Raw genomic sequence first — 16494 nt, 5'->3', positions numbered from 1 at the left:
GCACCATGCTTTGTTTCACATTGTAACATCTATATGGCTGAATTTACAGTAATGCTGCTCTGACTACAAATGATTGAGACCTGCACAATTGTCTCCTATAATAACATTTTAACTTAATGGACTACTCAATGTTTGCTCTTTTATGCATCAGTGAGTGACAAACACCTCTGCACATAACCTGGGTCAAAAATATAGCACAATTATAGTTTTTCATGGCTCTAAATTTTAAATGGAGGACATTCGCTGGACGCATGGCCTGGCACAGTCTGGTCTGTTTGTTGAGCAGTCTGGCTAGTGGTATTTTATTACATTTATATTAACATTAATTAACATATTTTATATTATATAAATCTTAAATAATAATATATTTACTTATTATTGATGGCATGTGTAATAAAATATTTGATTATTAATTGTGTAATCATAATTTAAATGTCTATTAAGTAATCAATCAATTCATTATCCATCCATCCATCCATCATGGGAAATCAGAAATATTATGAAGCTGATATTTTAAAATGTAAGCTGTCTTTTTAAGAGCATGGCGCGCAAATCGGATCGCGCCCAAAACGGATCGCGCATGCGCCACAACGAACGTTTGTTCACTCCACATGGCGCTTCACTAGGTGAGTACAGAGCATGTAATCTTATTTAGTCTTATCTTCATGTGTTTATTGCGATTATTACTAAATTAAGATGCGACTGGATATTACATTACCGTATATTGACGTGTTTTGAAGTATATTTTACATTTAAATCTAGCATGGGTCAGCCTATTTCAGCTTAAAACATTCTAGCTATATTTATATTTTTTACCCACCGAAAGTGCAATAAAATAAGTAAATGTTTCATTATCGATTTCAGTCACTCTCGTCTTTTATTGAATGCTTTGTTGAACTTGGAGCAGGGCGCCAATATTTGAATTCGGTGGTTGCTCACTGACGGCAGATCTGTTTGACATCAAAGTTATTTCACTAGAGTTTTATGTACTTTGTTTTTTTGCGGGTTATGATATTCTCGATTTTGCATGGCATAGGAACATATTTAAGTTGATTAGTTATCATTGTTGACTATGGGGTCAGATTTGTTTCATTATTCTGAATAAATAAACTACGATTCGCAAATAAATATAGAGAGTTTCACAAAATTTTTTTAAATCCACATATGCACAAAAAGCGAACCATAAATATATGTTAGACGTTCCACAAAAATAAATGCAATTCACAAATAAATACAATGAGATTTGCAAATAAAAATTATTAACAAATGTATTTTAATGATATTTATTTGTAGATCGCTTTCTTCACATTTGTGGATCGCTTTCTGCACATTTGTGGATTGCTTTCTGCGCATTTGTGGATCAGTGCACGCATTTGTGGATCAGTGCACGCATTTGTGGATGGCTCTCTGTGCATTTGTGGATTTTGAAACATTCCTAACGTCAAGACGTGCGCACAATCCACAAATAGGTGGACTCCGCCCACTATCTACTCGAGGCAATCGGACAGCGGTCTCACGGTGCTGACCAATCGCGGCACGTTTCCCCTACGACCAATCACGTTTTGATTTACAATGCAGGGCGGGAACTCAAGCTGAAGCCGTCTCGCACTCACATAGATGCTCAAAATGGCGGAGCGGGAAGAATCACGACAGGTGAGTCTTGTTAGTCATTCAACAACAGACTTGTAACATCCAAAAATTAACAAGCACCAGTATTGGCTGTGATTTTATATCTAGTGACAGTAAGTAAGTATTTCGCGAAAAGATTTGCTCTGCGACTGTTCCATATTAGCATCGATGTAAGACATAGAAGTAGCGATGGGTAATACTCTTCTGTTATGTAAGTTAAAATATTGTTTTAATTTGTTTTTACCTGTGTTTATACATGTATTTTGTGATTTGGCAATATTGTAATATTTACAGTCATGTCAATAAAGCTATTTGAATTGAATTGAATTGTAAATGTGCAGTTGGGTAATTTGTTTGATATTGATGTACCGTTAGAAAATTTAAATAAACTTGCATTAACTATTAACTTAAGTAAACATTTCTACAAGTTTGTTTCAAATGGGGGTAATCAAAGCCTGTACGTTTTATAGCACATTACATGACAGTCAAGTAACTAAAGTTTAAAAAAAACGACACCATGCACTTGATTGTCCTTGATACTGTCTCTTATTTTCCTACAAAGAGCAAAATTATTTTCCTTGCTGAAATTGGCGACACTGTGGCCCTGTTTCACAGAGACGGATTGTCTCAATCAAGGGCTAAACCTTAGTTAAATTGATATTTATGTCGCTTTTATAAAAATGCCTTAAAATATATTAGTGCCATTGTAATGTATTCTAACATATTTCTGGGCAAGTCATATTCTGTAAAGACAGGTCAAACATTCATTTTAGTCTGGGACTAGCCTTAAGCCTTGTCTGTGAAACCTTTGATATCAAAGTGTCCTTTAATTCTTGGGACATTTTAAGTACAAAGCTCTAGAATACCAGAATCTGTGAATCCACCACTGATCTATAATAGTCCATATAACAAAGGTTATTATAAATCAAACCTTTTTTGTATTTGTCTATTTGATTATGTTAACCAGTTATGCTTATATCTTATTTTGATCATACCTTGTTATATTGAATAACTGTTCTGTTTATGTAAATGCATTGTAGGAGTCTGTGAGAGAACAAGTTCTTCGAAGACTACTTTCAAGAGTGACTTATGCACTGGAACACCCACCGCTGGACATTGAATATTTGCAATTTGTTTGTCATCAAGAAATGCCCTTAATTTCTGCCATGTCAGCAAACATTGGAATTTCAGAGGACTTAGTCAGAAGTTTGATGAATTTGGATTCTCTTATTCAGCAGCACAAAGAAGCCCAGCAGGTGGCAACTGTAGTGGAGATTGAGAGACCAGATGGATGTGGACGTCCAAGAATGCATATATCCGAGGACAGATTAGTTTACTTTCTGAAGCTTGGAATACCTCAGGAAAGCATCAGTAAAATTTTAGGTGTCTCTCGTACAACACTCTATCGGCGGATGAGTGAATGTAACTTGTCAGTTTCATCACTCTACAGTAGTTGTACGGATGAAGAGCTAGATTCCTTGGTGTCTGAAGTCAAGAGTACTATGCCAAACATAGGGTACAGGGTTGTCAGAGGAGCCCTCATTGCTAAAGGATTCCGAGTGCAGTGGGACAGAATATATGCATCCATGCGTCGTGTTGATGGTCTTGGTGTTCTTTCACGAATGTCCCAGCTTGGTTGTGTTGCCCGACGAACTTATTCGGTTCCATATCCCAAGTATCTATATCATATAGACACAAACCACAAGCTCATAAGGTAATGCCAACTTCAACTGTAGAACACATGTATTTATGTGTAAAATGTGATGCTTTGGCTGCATTTTATTTTCATATGATATTGTAGTTGTTTTCTAACTTGCCCTGATATTTTCACCTTTGATTTAGATACAACATGGTTATCTTTGGGGGTGTAGATGGATATTCAAGAAAGGTAAGACATCTCAACCTTAGAACTGTATTCTAAATATGCATTCTATAATTTGTGCTGGAAACCAGTCACTGTACACCGTCAGGAAAAATTAAACAAAAGATGACAATGGCCTGGAACCCTTTAAAAAGGCCTAACGGTACATATAATATGCAGATATGTATACATTTGGTACAAATATTTACCTACTAATGTGCACCCTCTAGGCGCAAAGGTGTACTTAAAGGCTTTTGTGCTTTTTTTTGTTTCCTTTTTTCAGATCATGTACTTACGCATTGCAGACAACAATCGCTCTGAAACAATGCTTGGATTTTTCAATGAGGCAGTTGAAGAGTATGGTTATCCCCTGAGGTAAGGTTTAATCAAGTTTTACAGACACTTAATGTTTCCTCGACAGATTTGCTTCTTAAAACCAGTAGTGCTTTTGATACTTACACAATTGATACACAAATAATAGTGCCTGAGGAATGTCACTGGTGTTTTTTTTATACCTGCAAGTTACAATAATTTGACTATGGTATTAGACATCTAATCTGGTTACCTATCTGATTTAGAATTTTGAAATCAACATTTTATTTTTCAGAGTGCGTGGAGATCACGGTGGAGAAAATGTAGGTGTGGCGCGGCTGATGTTTTCAACACGAGGAACAGAGAATGCAAGCTTCATTGCTGGCAAAAGTGTGCACAATCAGCGGTAATTGTACCACTCCCCTTCTCACCATATAGTTCTGAGATACTAGTCATTAAATTTTTACAGACCATGTGAATCATAATTTTTATACTGCGTTTTACCAGGATTGAGCGCCTTTGGCGAGACGTTCGGATGTGTGTCACTGGAGTGTATTATGACATTCTACATCGGCTTGAGGACTGTGGATATCTTGATATAAGCAACTTCACCCACCTTTTTTGCTGTCATTATGTTTTTTTACCACGCATACAAGCAAGCCTCAATGCTTTCAGGGATGCTTGGGATAACCATTCCTTGAGGACCGAGAACAACCTGACCCCAAATCAGCTGTGGGAAGTTGGGCAGTATCAGAATCCAATAAGTAACCCTGAGGTAATTTCCTTAACCCTGAAATGCATTACTGTGTATTTTCTTGTTGTTCCACTTTCTCTAGACAGGTACACCTTCCAATTTTCACTGTGGTAGATATATACTGTATGTTAAAGGTAGAGTCTAAAAATAACCAAAACGATATTTTTTGTTATAGACATATTTTCCAAACTCTGCTGCAGCTGAACATGGAGATGTTGAGGCTGATCACTTTGGGGTCAATGTGCCTGCAATTCAAATGTTGCAACTCACAAATGAGCATCTTGTATCACAGATAGACCCACTACAGGAGTCTGATTTATTTGGAGTTGACGTATACCTTCAGACGCTCACGTTTGTACAGAATTTGGTTGCAGGTTAGCTTGAACACTTGTATGTATAACATTTCACTTAATTTGAACAATGCAATCAAAGTGCTTATTTAGTATTTACTGCATGTAAAAACAGGACAGTACAACATTTCTAACATGTGCAATTAAATTCAATGATTTTGGAACATCAAGAACCTTGAATAAGATTTCTTCAGTCAAAACTAACTGAGTAAGAACATCATCAGAATCGTATTGTGAAAGTGTTATACCAATCCAAAACCAGTAGATGCTGTGTTTGCACAAGCTTGCAAAGTAGAAGAAAACTCATCCATTGTTATTATGTCAGCAGGAAGCATTAGGGTCCTGCTGCAGGTGGAAGCCTTGAAGAATTTTCCCTTGCACACTTTAACCTGCAAACTGTTAGATGGAACCTCCCATCCAGTCCAAAATGACATAAGATTCTGCAGCTGGTCTGAGGTGGCTGTATAGAGAATTACAAAGTTTATATAAACACATCTCTAATACTATTACAAGACATTACATCAAATTACAAAATTATGAATAGTATTAATAGCAGCAACTTCACTGAAAAGGTAACTTACCTTTCTGAATATATTCCCGAAGAAATGTAATTTGACGAGTGACAATTTCAGGGTGCAAAATGTCATCATCATCGTCATCAGAATCGGGAACAGGCCAAGCAATGTGCTGAATAATGACCTACAAATAAAATGTAAAACTCAAACACTTTATAAGAGATAGAACTTGTGTCTAATCAGGTAAAGGATATACCTCTGGACCATACTGAACTTCACATGCCCTTGGGAAGACGACTTGAATTACATCTTCTCGTGCTGTGATCAATGGCCAAACCTTGGTTTCTTTGATTCCACGCCTCAGCTGCTTTACTTGACATTTAGTCCTGTACAAAACCTAAGGAAAAGTATACTTTAAAGATAGTGAATGGACTTGCTTAAATTACACATATCTGGGATTTACTAAATCTGACTGAGGAACAGCAGTGTTTTATAACATTAATGAACAGTCCAAATGACAACAAAACAAATCAAGTAGCTTATTAAAAGATTCAGACACTCACAGCTTGTTGCAGCAACCTATTGAACAGCCATTTCCGGTGGTGTTCAGAAAACCCAGGAAGGTCCCATGACCCTGCAAGTCTGGTAACTTCCTCCTTTTCCTCTTCAGAGAGGTTTTGGTTACCTTGCAACTAAAAAACATTTAATTTAACAACATTCCAAAAGCATACAACTACACTGCTTTATTTTAATTACCATCAAGAACCTCAACTTCAGATAATTCTGTTTACTTTTGGTTTTAAGTTAAGAAACCACATTTAAATGTCACGGACATTTAATTTGGTCAAAATACATATTTACATAAAATTTTTGTCAAAGTGATTTGCAGCATACTGGTTGCTGGGTGTTATTAGTTTCAAGCGGTTGCTATCTGAGGATAATAACCCTTGGAATGTCGGAAGTGGTCAATCAGAATCATGTATTTCAGAGCGCAGTGTAATAAAGCCTTTTTTTATAGTTTGAAAAATATATGTACTGTATAATATGTACTCTGTAATTTGAGATGTTTCTTAAATACAAGTAAATAGACAGAAATGTTAGCACCTACCAGTTGGATGGTATGCCTCTGTTCCAAATCTGGACAATCTTCTAGTTTAATTTCTGCAGTCTCGATGGGACCACCAATCAACACGTGAACTATGGCTGGACTAATTCCAGGAACCAAAGGCCCACCATGAAGAAAGGAGTGGCCTATCATGCGCCCAGCAACCACAAATAAGTCACTATCAATCAGAGTTTGACTGCAACATGGAACAAGGTGATCCTGTTCACCCTCAAACAGGAGTGTTACATCTGCTATGCCTGAAAAGGAATTCAAATGTGTTAAAGATAAATTCTTTATCTTTTTTCCATAAATTAAGACAGTAAAGTTTAAAACATTTCCAATAACGCCATGAATACCAAAATTCAGTGAAAAGCCAGTCCTCAGCTTTTCAACAGCCATACTCAGGAGATGTCTATTGACCCCATCACCAATGGCTGCATCTCCTGTAAAATGTTTTAAATTAATTTCAATGAGGATACATTATTAAAGATGGCATGAAAGAACATAGCAACAAATGTAAAACAACAGAGAAATGTTTGGATTACAAAATCTATAAATCTGCTAATTACCATATTTAAAAAAGTACATATTACAATATACCTTGTAATATGCATTTTAGTGGAGCAGCCCAGTTGATTCCCTTTGCCTTATAGAAAGATAATATGGCTCTGTCTTGGTCTTCAGGGCTATCTTTCAAATCTAGATAAAAACGCAGTGGCTTTTCCTTGCTCTGTTCTCTCAGCACAGTCCTGCAGAACAGCAGAGATGCTTTGCGTGGATCTACAATCCTCATCCATTCTATCAGGAAGTGAAATAATCAATAAAATAATCAGATCAGCCATTCTTGCATGAACAATAATAAAATAACCCCTTAGGTTATTTTGTTTTTATTGATAAGAATAGTACAATAAATGTTACCCTTCAAATGTACCTTTCTTTGCCTGTTCAAAGATGAAGGACCTCTCCAATGATCCAGATGATTCCACTCCTGATGATGATGATGGTCCAGGAAGATCATCAGTCTGATAGGGACTGCCATTTGTGTCATCCCTTGGACTATTTCTTATTTAAAAAACAAAAGTAAATCTCAGATGTTCATTTTTCAAGTTTATTAATTTTGAAAACTATCTTAAGTATTACTACCTGTCAATGCATAAATTAACATGGGTCTGGAGAAAATCAGTCAGTATAGTTGTCTGGCAAATGGGGCAAGTCTGTAAAAACACACATTTAGGAAAGGTTATTGCACTCAATATGAAAACACTGATGTAACGTTTTTTTCTTTAGGAATATCTGAAATAATAACTACCCCAAATGTCTCTTCAGCATCTGTGACCTGAACATCATCAGGAGGAGTATCCTCTTCTATAATCTCAGAGTCTGCTTTCTATTTCACAGGTTGCATGAATTAATTGTTTAATGCTCTAATTTTCATTAAAAAAATTCATATAATTTAATGAAAACAGTCAAATGAAGAATGAAATTACTTACTGAACATTCCTGTACGTGTAAAGCCAACATCTGAAGAGGCATTTTCTGGCCACAAGAGACACAGTCGGCTTGGGGCATTTTAGAGAATTCAGGAGCATCATAGGGTAGAGGATCTGTGGAAAGTGCTTCCTGGATTGGAACCAAGTAAAGCACATTTTTCCCATTGTTGGAGGCAGATTTTAGTGCCCGCAAAGTGTAGCCCTCTGCATCAGTTAGAATCATTGACAGTTTTCGGCGCCCACTTCCACCTTTTTGAACAGAATGTAAATACAGTAATATCAGTATCACTTTTTTGGGGGGCGTGTTTTTATTATTTAGATAATTTTATCACATTGTAATATGTTCACATCTAATTCTCAAATGTGTACCTGTGGCTTTGTAAAACATCCAGCTTCTCTTCAGACATTTTAACTTTGGAAACTCTTCCTCCAACTGATCAAAAATCTAATGAACATATAATAAATGACTATTGTCATTTTTCTTAATAAATGATAATTTACTCAAACAATGTTTTTAATACACTGAATAATTCAGCAAGAAAACATTTCATTACTAAAAAAACATTACTATTGCTTGAAGTGTTCATGTCAAAAAGCCAAAGTATATAATTGGACCATCTGATACTTTATGTGATGCTTTATTATCTGTGGGGACAATCTTCAGGTTTTTTTATTAATTGATCATGTGCAGCACGTTTGTTTAATCATCTTACCTCATCATGTTTAGCAGATTCTGTAAAAGTGACAAGCCTCTTGCCAAGTCCAGCATGTGCGAGCACAAGCTCCTCTGAACTAGTTGGTGTTAATTTGGGCGTGTTTGAAGCAGCGGGTTCAGATAAGACATAAATCTGTAGTTCGGTTGTTTTGATCCGTGGAACCATGTGTGTTGGCTGTGAAACAAACCGTCTTTTGCCTTTGCCTCTTGAATGGTCACCACTAGAATTGAAAAAGGCAGGAAATTGCCTAAAAATGCAAAACAACAATTACTAGTGGCTTCTGTCAAACAGTAAAAGCTAATGAAAGCGGTTTAGGTGGGAGACTGCACAACAAAAAACAAGAATATTCTCCCTCTATGGGCCAAACCTTTTAAGAGCATGATTCACCCTAGCGTCTGAGGAGAGGTTGGATGAGGGAAAAGAAACAGAGGGAGAGGGGATATGTGCCTGTGGGGGATTGGATGTGGGGCGGCCCGGAGTTAGATCCTTTGCAATTATCTGCACTAAAGCCCGAGCTGCGCTTTCCACTTGTGCAGAAAGTTCCTGCACAAACAGTCACAAAATCTTAATAGGATCATACGGAGTCGCCATTACATTAACATGTAATGATGAAACAATTAGTTAGTAGGCTACTAGTTCTCAGGCCTTCGAAAAAACCTATTGGAAACATGGTAAATAATTTCTACCTACCTAGCTAGCTATACGTAACAAATACGAACATGGCAAGAACACTACTTAATGCCGCCTTCACGTTCTCACGGATTTAGTTGCAATCCGGGTTGAAGTAGGTATAATCGAATTTCCGAGAGCACGTGTGAAGGCAGCATAATTGTAGCCAGTGATTTGTGTTGAATGACTAACAAGACTCACCTGTCGTGATTCTTCCCGCTCCGCCATTTCGGCTTCAGCTTGAGTTCCCGCCCTGCATTGTAAATCAAAACGTGATTGGTCGTAGGGGAAACGTGCCGCGATTGGTCAGCACCGTGAGACCGCTGTCCGATTGCCTCGAGTAGATAGTGGGCGGAGTCCACCTATTTGTGGATTGTGCGCACGTCTTGACGTTAGGAATGTTTCAAAATCCACAAATGCACAGAGAGCCATCCACAAATGCGTGCACTGATCCACAAATGCGTGCACTGATCCACAAATGCGCAGAAAGCAATCCACAAATGTGCAGAAAGCGATCCACAAATGTGAAGAAAGCGATCTACAAATAAATATCATTAAAATACATTTGTTAATAATTTTTATTTGCAAATCTCATTGTATTTATTTGTGAATTGCATTTATTTTTGTGGAACGTCTAACATATATTTATGGTTCGCTTTTTGTGCATATGTGGATTTAAAAAAAATTTGTGAAACTCTCTATATTTATTTGCGAATCGTAGTTTATTTATTCAGAATAATGAAACAAATCTGACCCCATAGTATGTTCCCAGCAAGCAATTTTTGGTTTAAAAGACGTCTATTAGCCGTCTAAACATAGCCCAGACGTCTAGGCTAAAACAAGGCTAAATTTGGGCTGTCAGTGAAAAGTTAATAGACGTCTAATCATTACCGAAGAATAGCCTAGTCATCAAATAGACCGCTATTAAACGAATACACGTAGACGTCTAAAAGACGGTGAATTTGGGTCTCGAAGCTAAAACAAGGCTAAATTTGGGCTGTCAGTGAAAAGTTAATAGACGTCTAATCAATACCGAAGAATAGCCTAGTCATCAAATAGACCGCTATTAAACGAACACACGTAGACGTCTAATAGACGGTGAATTTGGGTCTCTAAGTTACAACAAAGCTAAATTTTGGCTGTCAGGGAAAATTTAATACGTCTAACCATAATCATCAAATAGACAGATTATGAATGCCTACATAATAGATAACCACACAATACCCAAAATATTTTTTGTTAACTAAATTTAACATGTTCTTCTCATAAATAGCAATTAATACAAACAAATTAAATATAAAGCTTTTATTAATAAAACCAACAATTGTAAAAAAGACAAAATGGAAAACATAAGAAATAATATATTCGTTACAACAAAATCAAATGAATTAAGATTTGAACTTCTTTAGAATTTTTTTAAATAAAGGACAACCAATAATAATACAAATAACAAGAAAATATAACAATAGTAAACTGATTCATTATTTTTTTCTATACCCACCCCCCCCCAACTCTCCCTGGTGCTTGCTTAAAATGGCATTCCTCAGTTCAAATTCAGTTGCCATTGGGAAGTTGGTCATCACGGCATCTGCAAAGAAAAAAAAACAAGCATGATAAAAGGCTTTTTGGACATCATCGTGTATTAGTTTATACATTAATTGTAACGGATTTGATAATAGGGCTCGGTAATATAGCGCTGACATATATACTGATTTGGAAATTTTTTATATCAACACAGACTGATGTCATAAAGAAAATACATTAAATCATTAAAATGATAATATACATCACCTTTAAGCCAAACGACAGACATAAGCTCTGGGAGCAATGTTTACATGCAAACACAAGCACATACCTGCAATGACCGAGAACAGAGTGGTCTTCTCAAAAGCTGCCTTCTGCAGCGTACCACCCACCTTCATATTAAAATTGGACATGAGGCTTTTTTGCAAAACCCTAAAACAAAAAAAAGGATAACAATTGGTAACAAATACGAACATGACAAATTGTTTATTTTTTTGGAAATACTTTTACAATATTACAATACTTTGTTGTGAAAACATGGAATAATTAGTGAGTATGGTCACCACGATGTTTGATTTATGTTGCATGTTTTGAAGGCTTTACCTGTCCAGCATCCTTCTGGTACGTCTTTAACATTTCTGCCACCGACTTTGCACAGTTTTGACACCTGAGTAACAAATGTCAATGTCAGGCAGATAGAAAAATATGCTTCAGTGTACAAGTGTGCACCGACCTTAAATGTTAATGACCATTGAGCTGCAAGTTTTCCATCATTAGCCCTATAAAACTCTTTATTCAAGCAGATTGCTGGCCCACACTGAGAAATAGTTTTTCCCCCTGTAGGTCCCCCCACAATCGGTGTCTGCCTCAATACTGTCTGCCAAAATTTAACTCTGTGGTAGTAACTAAAAAGTAGTCAAGTAAACATTTAAACCTCAACTGTACATCAACAGCACTATTCTAATACACACAGATACTTTTTGTAATCGCTAATTTTATATTGACAATTTAAATTTGAATTTTTTTAACACTGTAATATGCAATTATTTTTGAAGTTTCAAACTTTGTTATGGATGGTACTTCGTAAAAAAAAGGTCTATTCTATTAGATCTATCTCTGTATGCAACAAGCCATTGCACTGTCACACATTCAATATTACAGATTAAATTATTTTTGGACTTTATGAAAGGTGAAAGCTTTAGTGAGGGCATGTTGTTGTTGTTTTACCATTGCTGCCCGGGTCTCCATACTCTCCAGCTGCCTTTCCAAGCATTGGAAATCCTCCATAGTGGCCAATGCAGACAGTTGGACACCAGTGTCTGTTTCCACCCTTTGGCCAACTCTTTTTAATTCTTCTTTTATTTCAACAAGAAGCGTTAGCACCTTTCTTTGAAACCCTAAATGCAACAAAGGCAGTGTTACTTTCAAATACTCACAACACTCAAATACTTCCATAACAAAAACTTAGCATATGAGCATGTATGTATGCATGCATGCATGCATGCATGTGTGTATATACACACACACATATATATATATATATATATATATATATATATATTTGTTATGCATATTTATTGCTGTGCTTTGTTCACTGGATAATTATCAATAAAACTTTTAGTGCATTTAAATCAAAGAACGTGGATCACATCACTCCAGTTCTGAGGTATTCATACTGAATTGATTTCCACAGTAGATATAAAATAATTTAGACTACGTATCTTGGTGATTGCCATCGGGATATGAAGCGATTTCCAACCAACATAACACAAAGTGCTTTTGAACCAAATCCCTTGCTTTGAGATAACCACTAAATGGCATACTCTAGCCCTGCTATCTGCTAAAATTTCACGGTCCCTACAAAATATGAAATGTAGAATGGAAACATGACAAAGAGATAACACAGTTACTTACAAGAAAATTGAACGTATTCCTTTTGCCCGTCTGTTGATCGCGTTGATTAGCTTCTACACCTGTGGCTTCTGCTCACGTGTTGGTTTTTAAAAAAAATGGCGTCGGCGGATTTGTTTATCGCGAGATCTGGCCGAATTCTCTACCAACTTCCAAGTCTCGCGTTGGCAGTGGCCATGTCTCAGTACTAGGGCAAATTGCTACCTACAGGTTGGGATATGTAATTGCATGTTTATTTAACAAAGTAAAAAATTCTAATCGGGAAATGTAATGTGTGACAGTGCAAATAATGCAAATTAAAACTTGGCCAAAATTACTTTGTTGTTATGATGTCATGCATCCCACACGCTGTACATGTAAACAATTTTAGACTAGCTGGTTCAATATTGGGCTATAGCCAAGTCGTTGAAATTAGACCACAGATTGCCTTTGTTTAGCCCATACACAGCCTGTCCAATTCAGGGATAAATTGTGGCTACAGATGTCACGAAATAACACTTATTGTTTAGATATTATTGATAATGCTAACATGACGGGAAACATTTCGCCCAAGGGCTAAAAGCAGACTACACGTAGCCCGTCCAATTGTGCTAAAACGTGGCTACATATAGACCATGTCAAGAAACACTTGTATTTGTGTAGATGTTGAGACGGCGAACATGAAGGGATATGAACCATGCACTTCCTGGTAATCAGCTGCCTGGACAAAATCTATAGTGCCTCAGTTTGGACTATGTGTGGGCTACAAATAGCTGCTCTGACGACGAGCAAAATAGCGTATACGCTCAGGCTATTGAACATGTCAAAGAAATTAAAAATACCTTATAAACGCTGTTCATTTTGCTTTCATGATGTAATATCATATATCTCACAAGTTATTTAGCCAAAAACGACTTTAAACAAAATTCTAGGTTCTTTGGGCTAGAAGTGGGTTACACATAACCGGACTACATCTGGTCTATAGTTAACCGAGACGTTGAAATGACGGCTATTGCTTGCTGGGTTGACTGATTATCTCCAGCAAGCTTTAGTTTTTTCCCAGAACGTTCTGATAAGTTTAAACAGCAGAAATACCACCATATTATGTTTAAATGAACCTGTTAACATCGTGTCCTAACCAAACGCGATGCGACACGCGATATAAAGTATGTTAACCAAAGGTTTTGTCCTAACCAGCCGATAGCGCTGCGTGATGAGCAACGGCCGTTAGAAACCGGACGCAATAAATCTCTCTTCGTGCACTCTTCAGATGGATCAATCTGTGTTTGACATTGTAGATCTTACAGATCTAAGCTTAAAGAAAGTGAAAATGTAATGTTTCACAACATTGTTATTAAGAAACTAAAGAAACGGATCAGTGTGAGGTAGCCTTAACGTTTTAAAGCAAATAACTGAATTCAGTTGTATGTAAGCCAAACTGAATTTATCATGATCAAAAATAATAAATTATGATCTGTTCACTTCACAGGTGGAGAATGAGGAGACAGAAGACAGGTGTGCACAGGAGTCTACAAACAGATTCAAATTGCAGTGTCCTAATATTATATGTTTTAATATGTTTTTCTTTTAAATTGTTGATACATGTTTAATAATTAAATACGTTTTAATGTTTTAAAAGGCAGATTTCAATTTAATTTGTTACCTAAGTGTTTCATGTCACTTTTGAATACTAACCTGTAAAAAAAGTAATGTTTTAAGAAATTGTTAATACTCGATATTTATGTTCATATTTTGAATGAAAATTAAGTTTGAAGAATGTTGTATCAAGTGTTTTGTAATCTTTTATTAATGTTCTTAACAGTAAATTAACAGAAACATTTAATGTTATAAGAATATATAAAAGTTGATATTTTGAGTGAAAATAACGTTAGGAGAATGTTGCACGAAATGTATTTGTAACCTATAAATAACGTTCTAATATATAAGAAATTAATGTATTTAGAACGTTATACAAAACGTTTTGGTAACCTTTAAATAATATAATCACAACAAGAAACCTGGACATTTTAACGTTATTAGAATGTTTTTTTATGTTTAAAGAACGTTATATTTTGGTTGGTTATAAAGTTAGGCAAACGTTAAAGAAGAATGTTTTTGTAAACCTTAAATAACGTTATTAGAATGTTTTTTTTTATATTTAAAGAACGTTATATTTTGGTTGGATATAAAGTTAGGCAAACGTTATAGAAGAATGTTTTTGTAACCCTTAAATAACGTTATAACGACAACAAGAAAACTGGACATTTTAACTTTTCAGAAACATTCCACAGCAATGTTTCCACAACCAAAATGCAATGTTTTGAAAATGTTTTTAGAACCTAAATTTGTTAGCTGGGCTGTAAGTGCATAAATAACTTAACTCTAATTTGTATATACTTGTGTACCTATTCTTACTGTCTGCAGCATGAGTTGCAGGAGTCCACACCTAGAGAAAGGTCTACAGAAAAGCTCACAGAACAGTCTGCACAAAGAACTGATACAGAGGTGGGCAGTGTTTTACTTTTGTCTTTTGTTGCATGAGGCATGTTTTGACCCTTTTTTTTCACAAAATTACACAGGGTGACATCCGTTCCCTATATAAGCGGCATCTTTAACCAAAAATAGAGTATTTTGAGGTGAAAAAAGAGAAATTAGAGGAGAAATTGAACTCGACAACTTGAAAGAGAGAGAAATTGCACTGGAGATAGAGTTGCTTCAGAGTAAGTGCTAATACACTATTTCACACATCATATTGCTGACTTTCCATCTCTTATTGCAGGCAAAATATGACTTGCTGGCTTTTCTTTATAAATAATCTTTTAAATAAAACTCAAGAAACTAAGCATATTTGTCTTGTCTTTTATTCAGTAAAAAAATGGTGTTCCACAATTCTGTCCCGTGCAGCTCTGCCACTAGGTTGGTTCAAGTGCAGTGGCTGGAGGTCATCATCAGGCTGCACCCCCACCACAGGGTTCCTCTCCTTTCTGATGGTGGCAATGTTATGCAATATGGCATATGGAACAATTATGTCACAGGCCCTGTCAGGTGCAACACTCAGACTTTTCAGACACTGAAATCTTCCCTTTAGTTGCCCAAAGGTCATTTCAATGCTTGTCCTGGCTAGAGCTGCATTGTAACGGGTTTGTGGTCCAGGGTTTGGCTCACGGAAGGGCGTCATAAAATACTGCCTGCAGGCATAGCCCCTGTCTCCAAGCAGGATCCCGTCAAAATCCCCTGTATAATGGAAAAATGCAGTTCTGTTAGGCTCAGCATAATACTGTGTATAACACTTTGAGCTTGAAATGTTTGTTCCCTTACCACGTTCAAATAATGTGCATAAATGTGACTCTCTGAAAATTCTTGAGTCATGCACTGATCCTGGCCATTTTGCTTCCACATTGGTTATGGAGCATAGAGTCACACACCATCGAAGAGATTTTAGTCAGTCAACTGCATACTTTTTGATTTCATTACTTTTTTCCCCATGTAATAATCTGGAATATTTAGGGTTCGAGCCCGTAGGGCTAGAAACCTATTGTATTTGTTGGTTTTATTAGGGTTCGAGCCCGAAGGGCTAGAAACCTATTGTATTTGTAGCTTTTATTAGGGTTTCGAGCACGAAGTGCTGAAAACCTATTGTTTTTGTAAGGATTTTTATTCTTTAGGGTTTCGAGCACGA

At 36.3% G+C, this 16494-nt stretch overlaps 2 protein-coding genes and 1 long non-coding RNA gene across 3 annotated transcripts; 1 reads left to right on the top strand and 2 right to left on the bottom strand.

The window, feature by feature from the left end:
• The first annotated feature begins 1487 nt into the window (after positions 1-1487).
• Positions 1488-4222, top strand: LOC306893021 (uncharacterized protein). The gene is made up of 5 exons (XM_079454467.1): positions 1488-1653; positions 2670-3343; positions 3472-3517; positions 3774-3865; positions 4098-4222. The coding sequence occupies exons 1-5, from the start codon at positions 1618-1620 to the stop codon at positions 4210-4212; spliced, it is 963 nt and encodes a 320-aa protein (XP_079310593.1). The 5' UTR covers positions 1488-1617; the 3' UTR covers positions 4213-4222.
• Positions 4223-4839: 617 nt separating this feature from the next.
• On the bottom strand, positions 4840-9612 carry LOC306893301 (uncharacterized protein). Its single transcript, XM_079455070.1, has 14 exons — positions 9603-9612; positions 8730-8979; positions 8386-8461; positions 8018-8265; positions 7836-7913; positions 7670-7740; positions 7458-7588; positions 7127-7324; positions 6883-6969; positions 6530-6783; positions 5985-6113; positions 5678-5818; positions 5488-5605; positions 4840-5366 (listed from the first exon to the last, which is right to left on the bottom strand). The coding sequence occupies exons 2-14, from the start codon at positions 8895-8897 to the stop codon at positions 5149-5151; spliced, it is 1917 nt and encodes a 638-aa protein (XP_079311196.1). The 5' UTR covers positions 8898-8979; positions 9603-9612; the 3' UTR covers positions 4840-5148.
• Positions 9613-10693: 1081 nt separating this feature from the next.
• On the bottom strand, positions 10694-12918 carry LOC306893027. Its single transcript, XR_013786523.1, has 5 exons — positions 12840-12918; positions 12153-12322; positions 11529-11592; positions 11257-11357; positions 10694-10989 (listed from the first exon to the last, which is right to left on the bottom strand). It is a non-coding gene; the product is annotated as an uncharacterized lncRNA (long non-coding RNA).
• Between the last annotated feature and the right edge of the window lie 3576 nt (positions 12919-16494).

The sequence above is a fragment of the Barbatula barbatula genome, assembly GCF_947034865.1.
Source record: "Barbatula barbatula genome assembly, chromosome: 4".
NCBI classification, from domain to species: domain Eukaryota; kingdom Metazoa; phylum Chordata; class Actinopteri; order Cypriniformes; family Nemacheilidae; genus Barbatula; species Barbatula barbatula.
The sequence above is the reverse complement of the archived record's forward strand: the minus strand, read 5'-3'. Positions and strand labels throughout refer to the sequence as shown.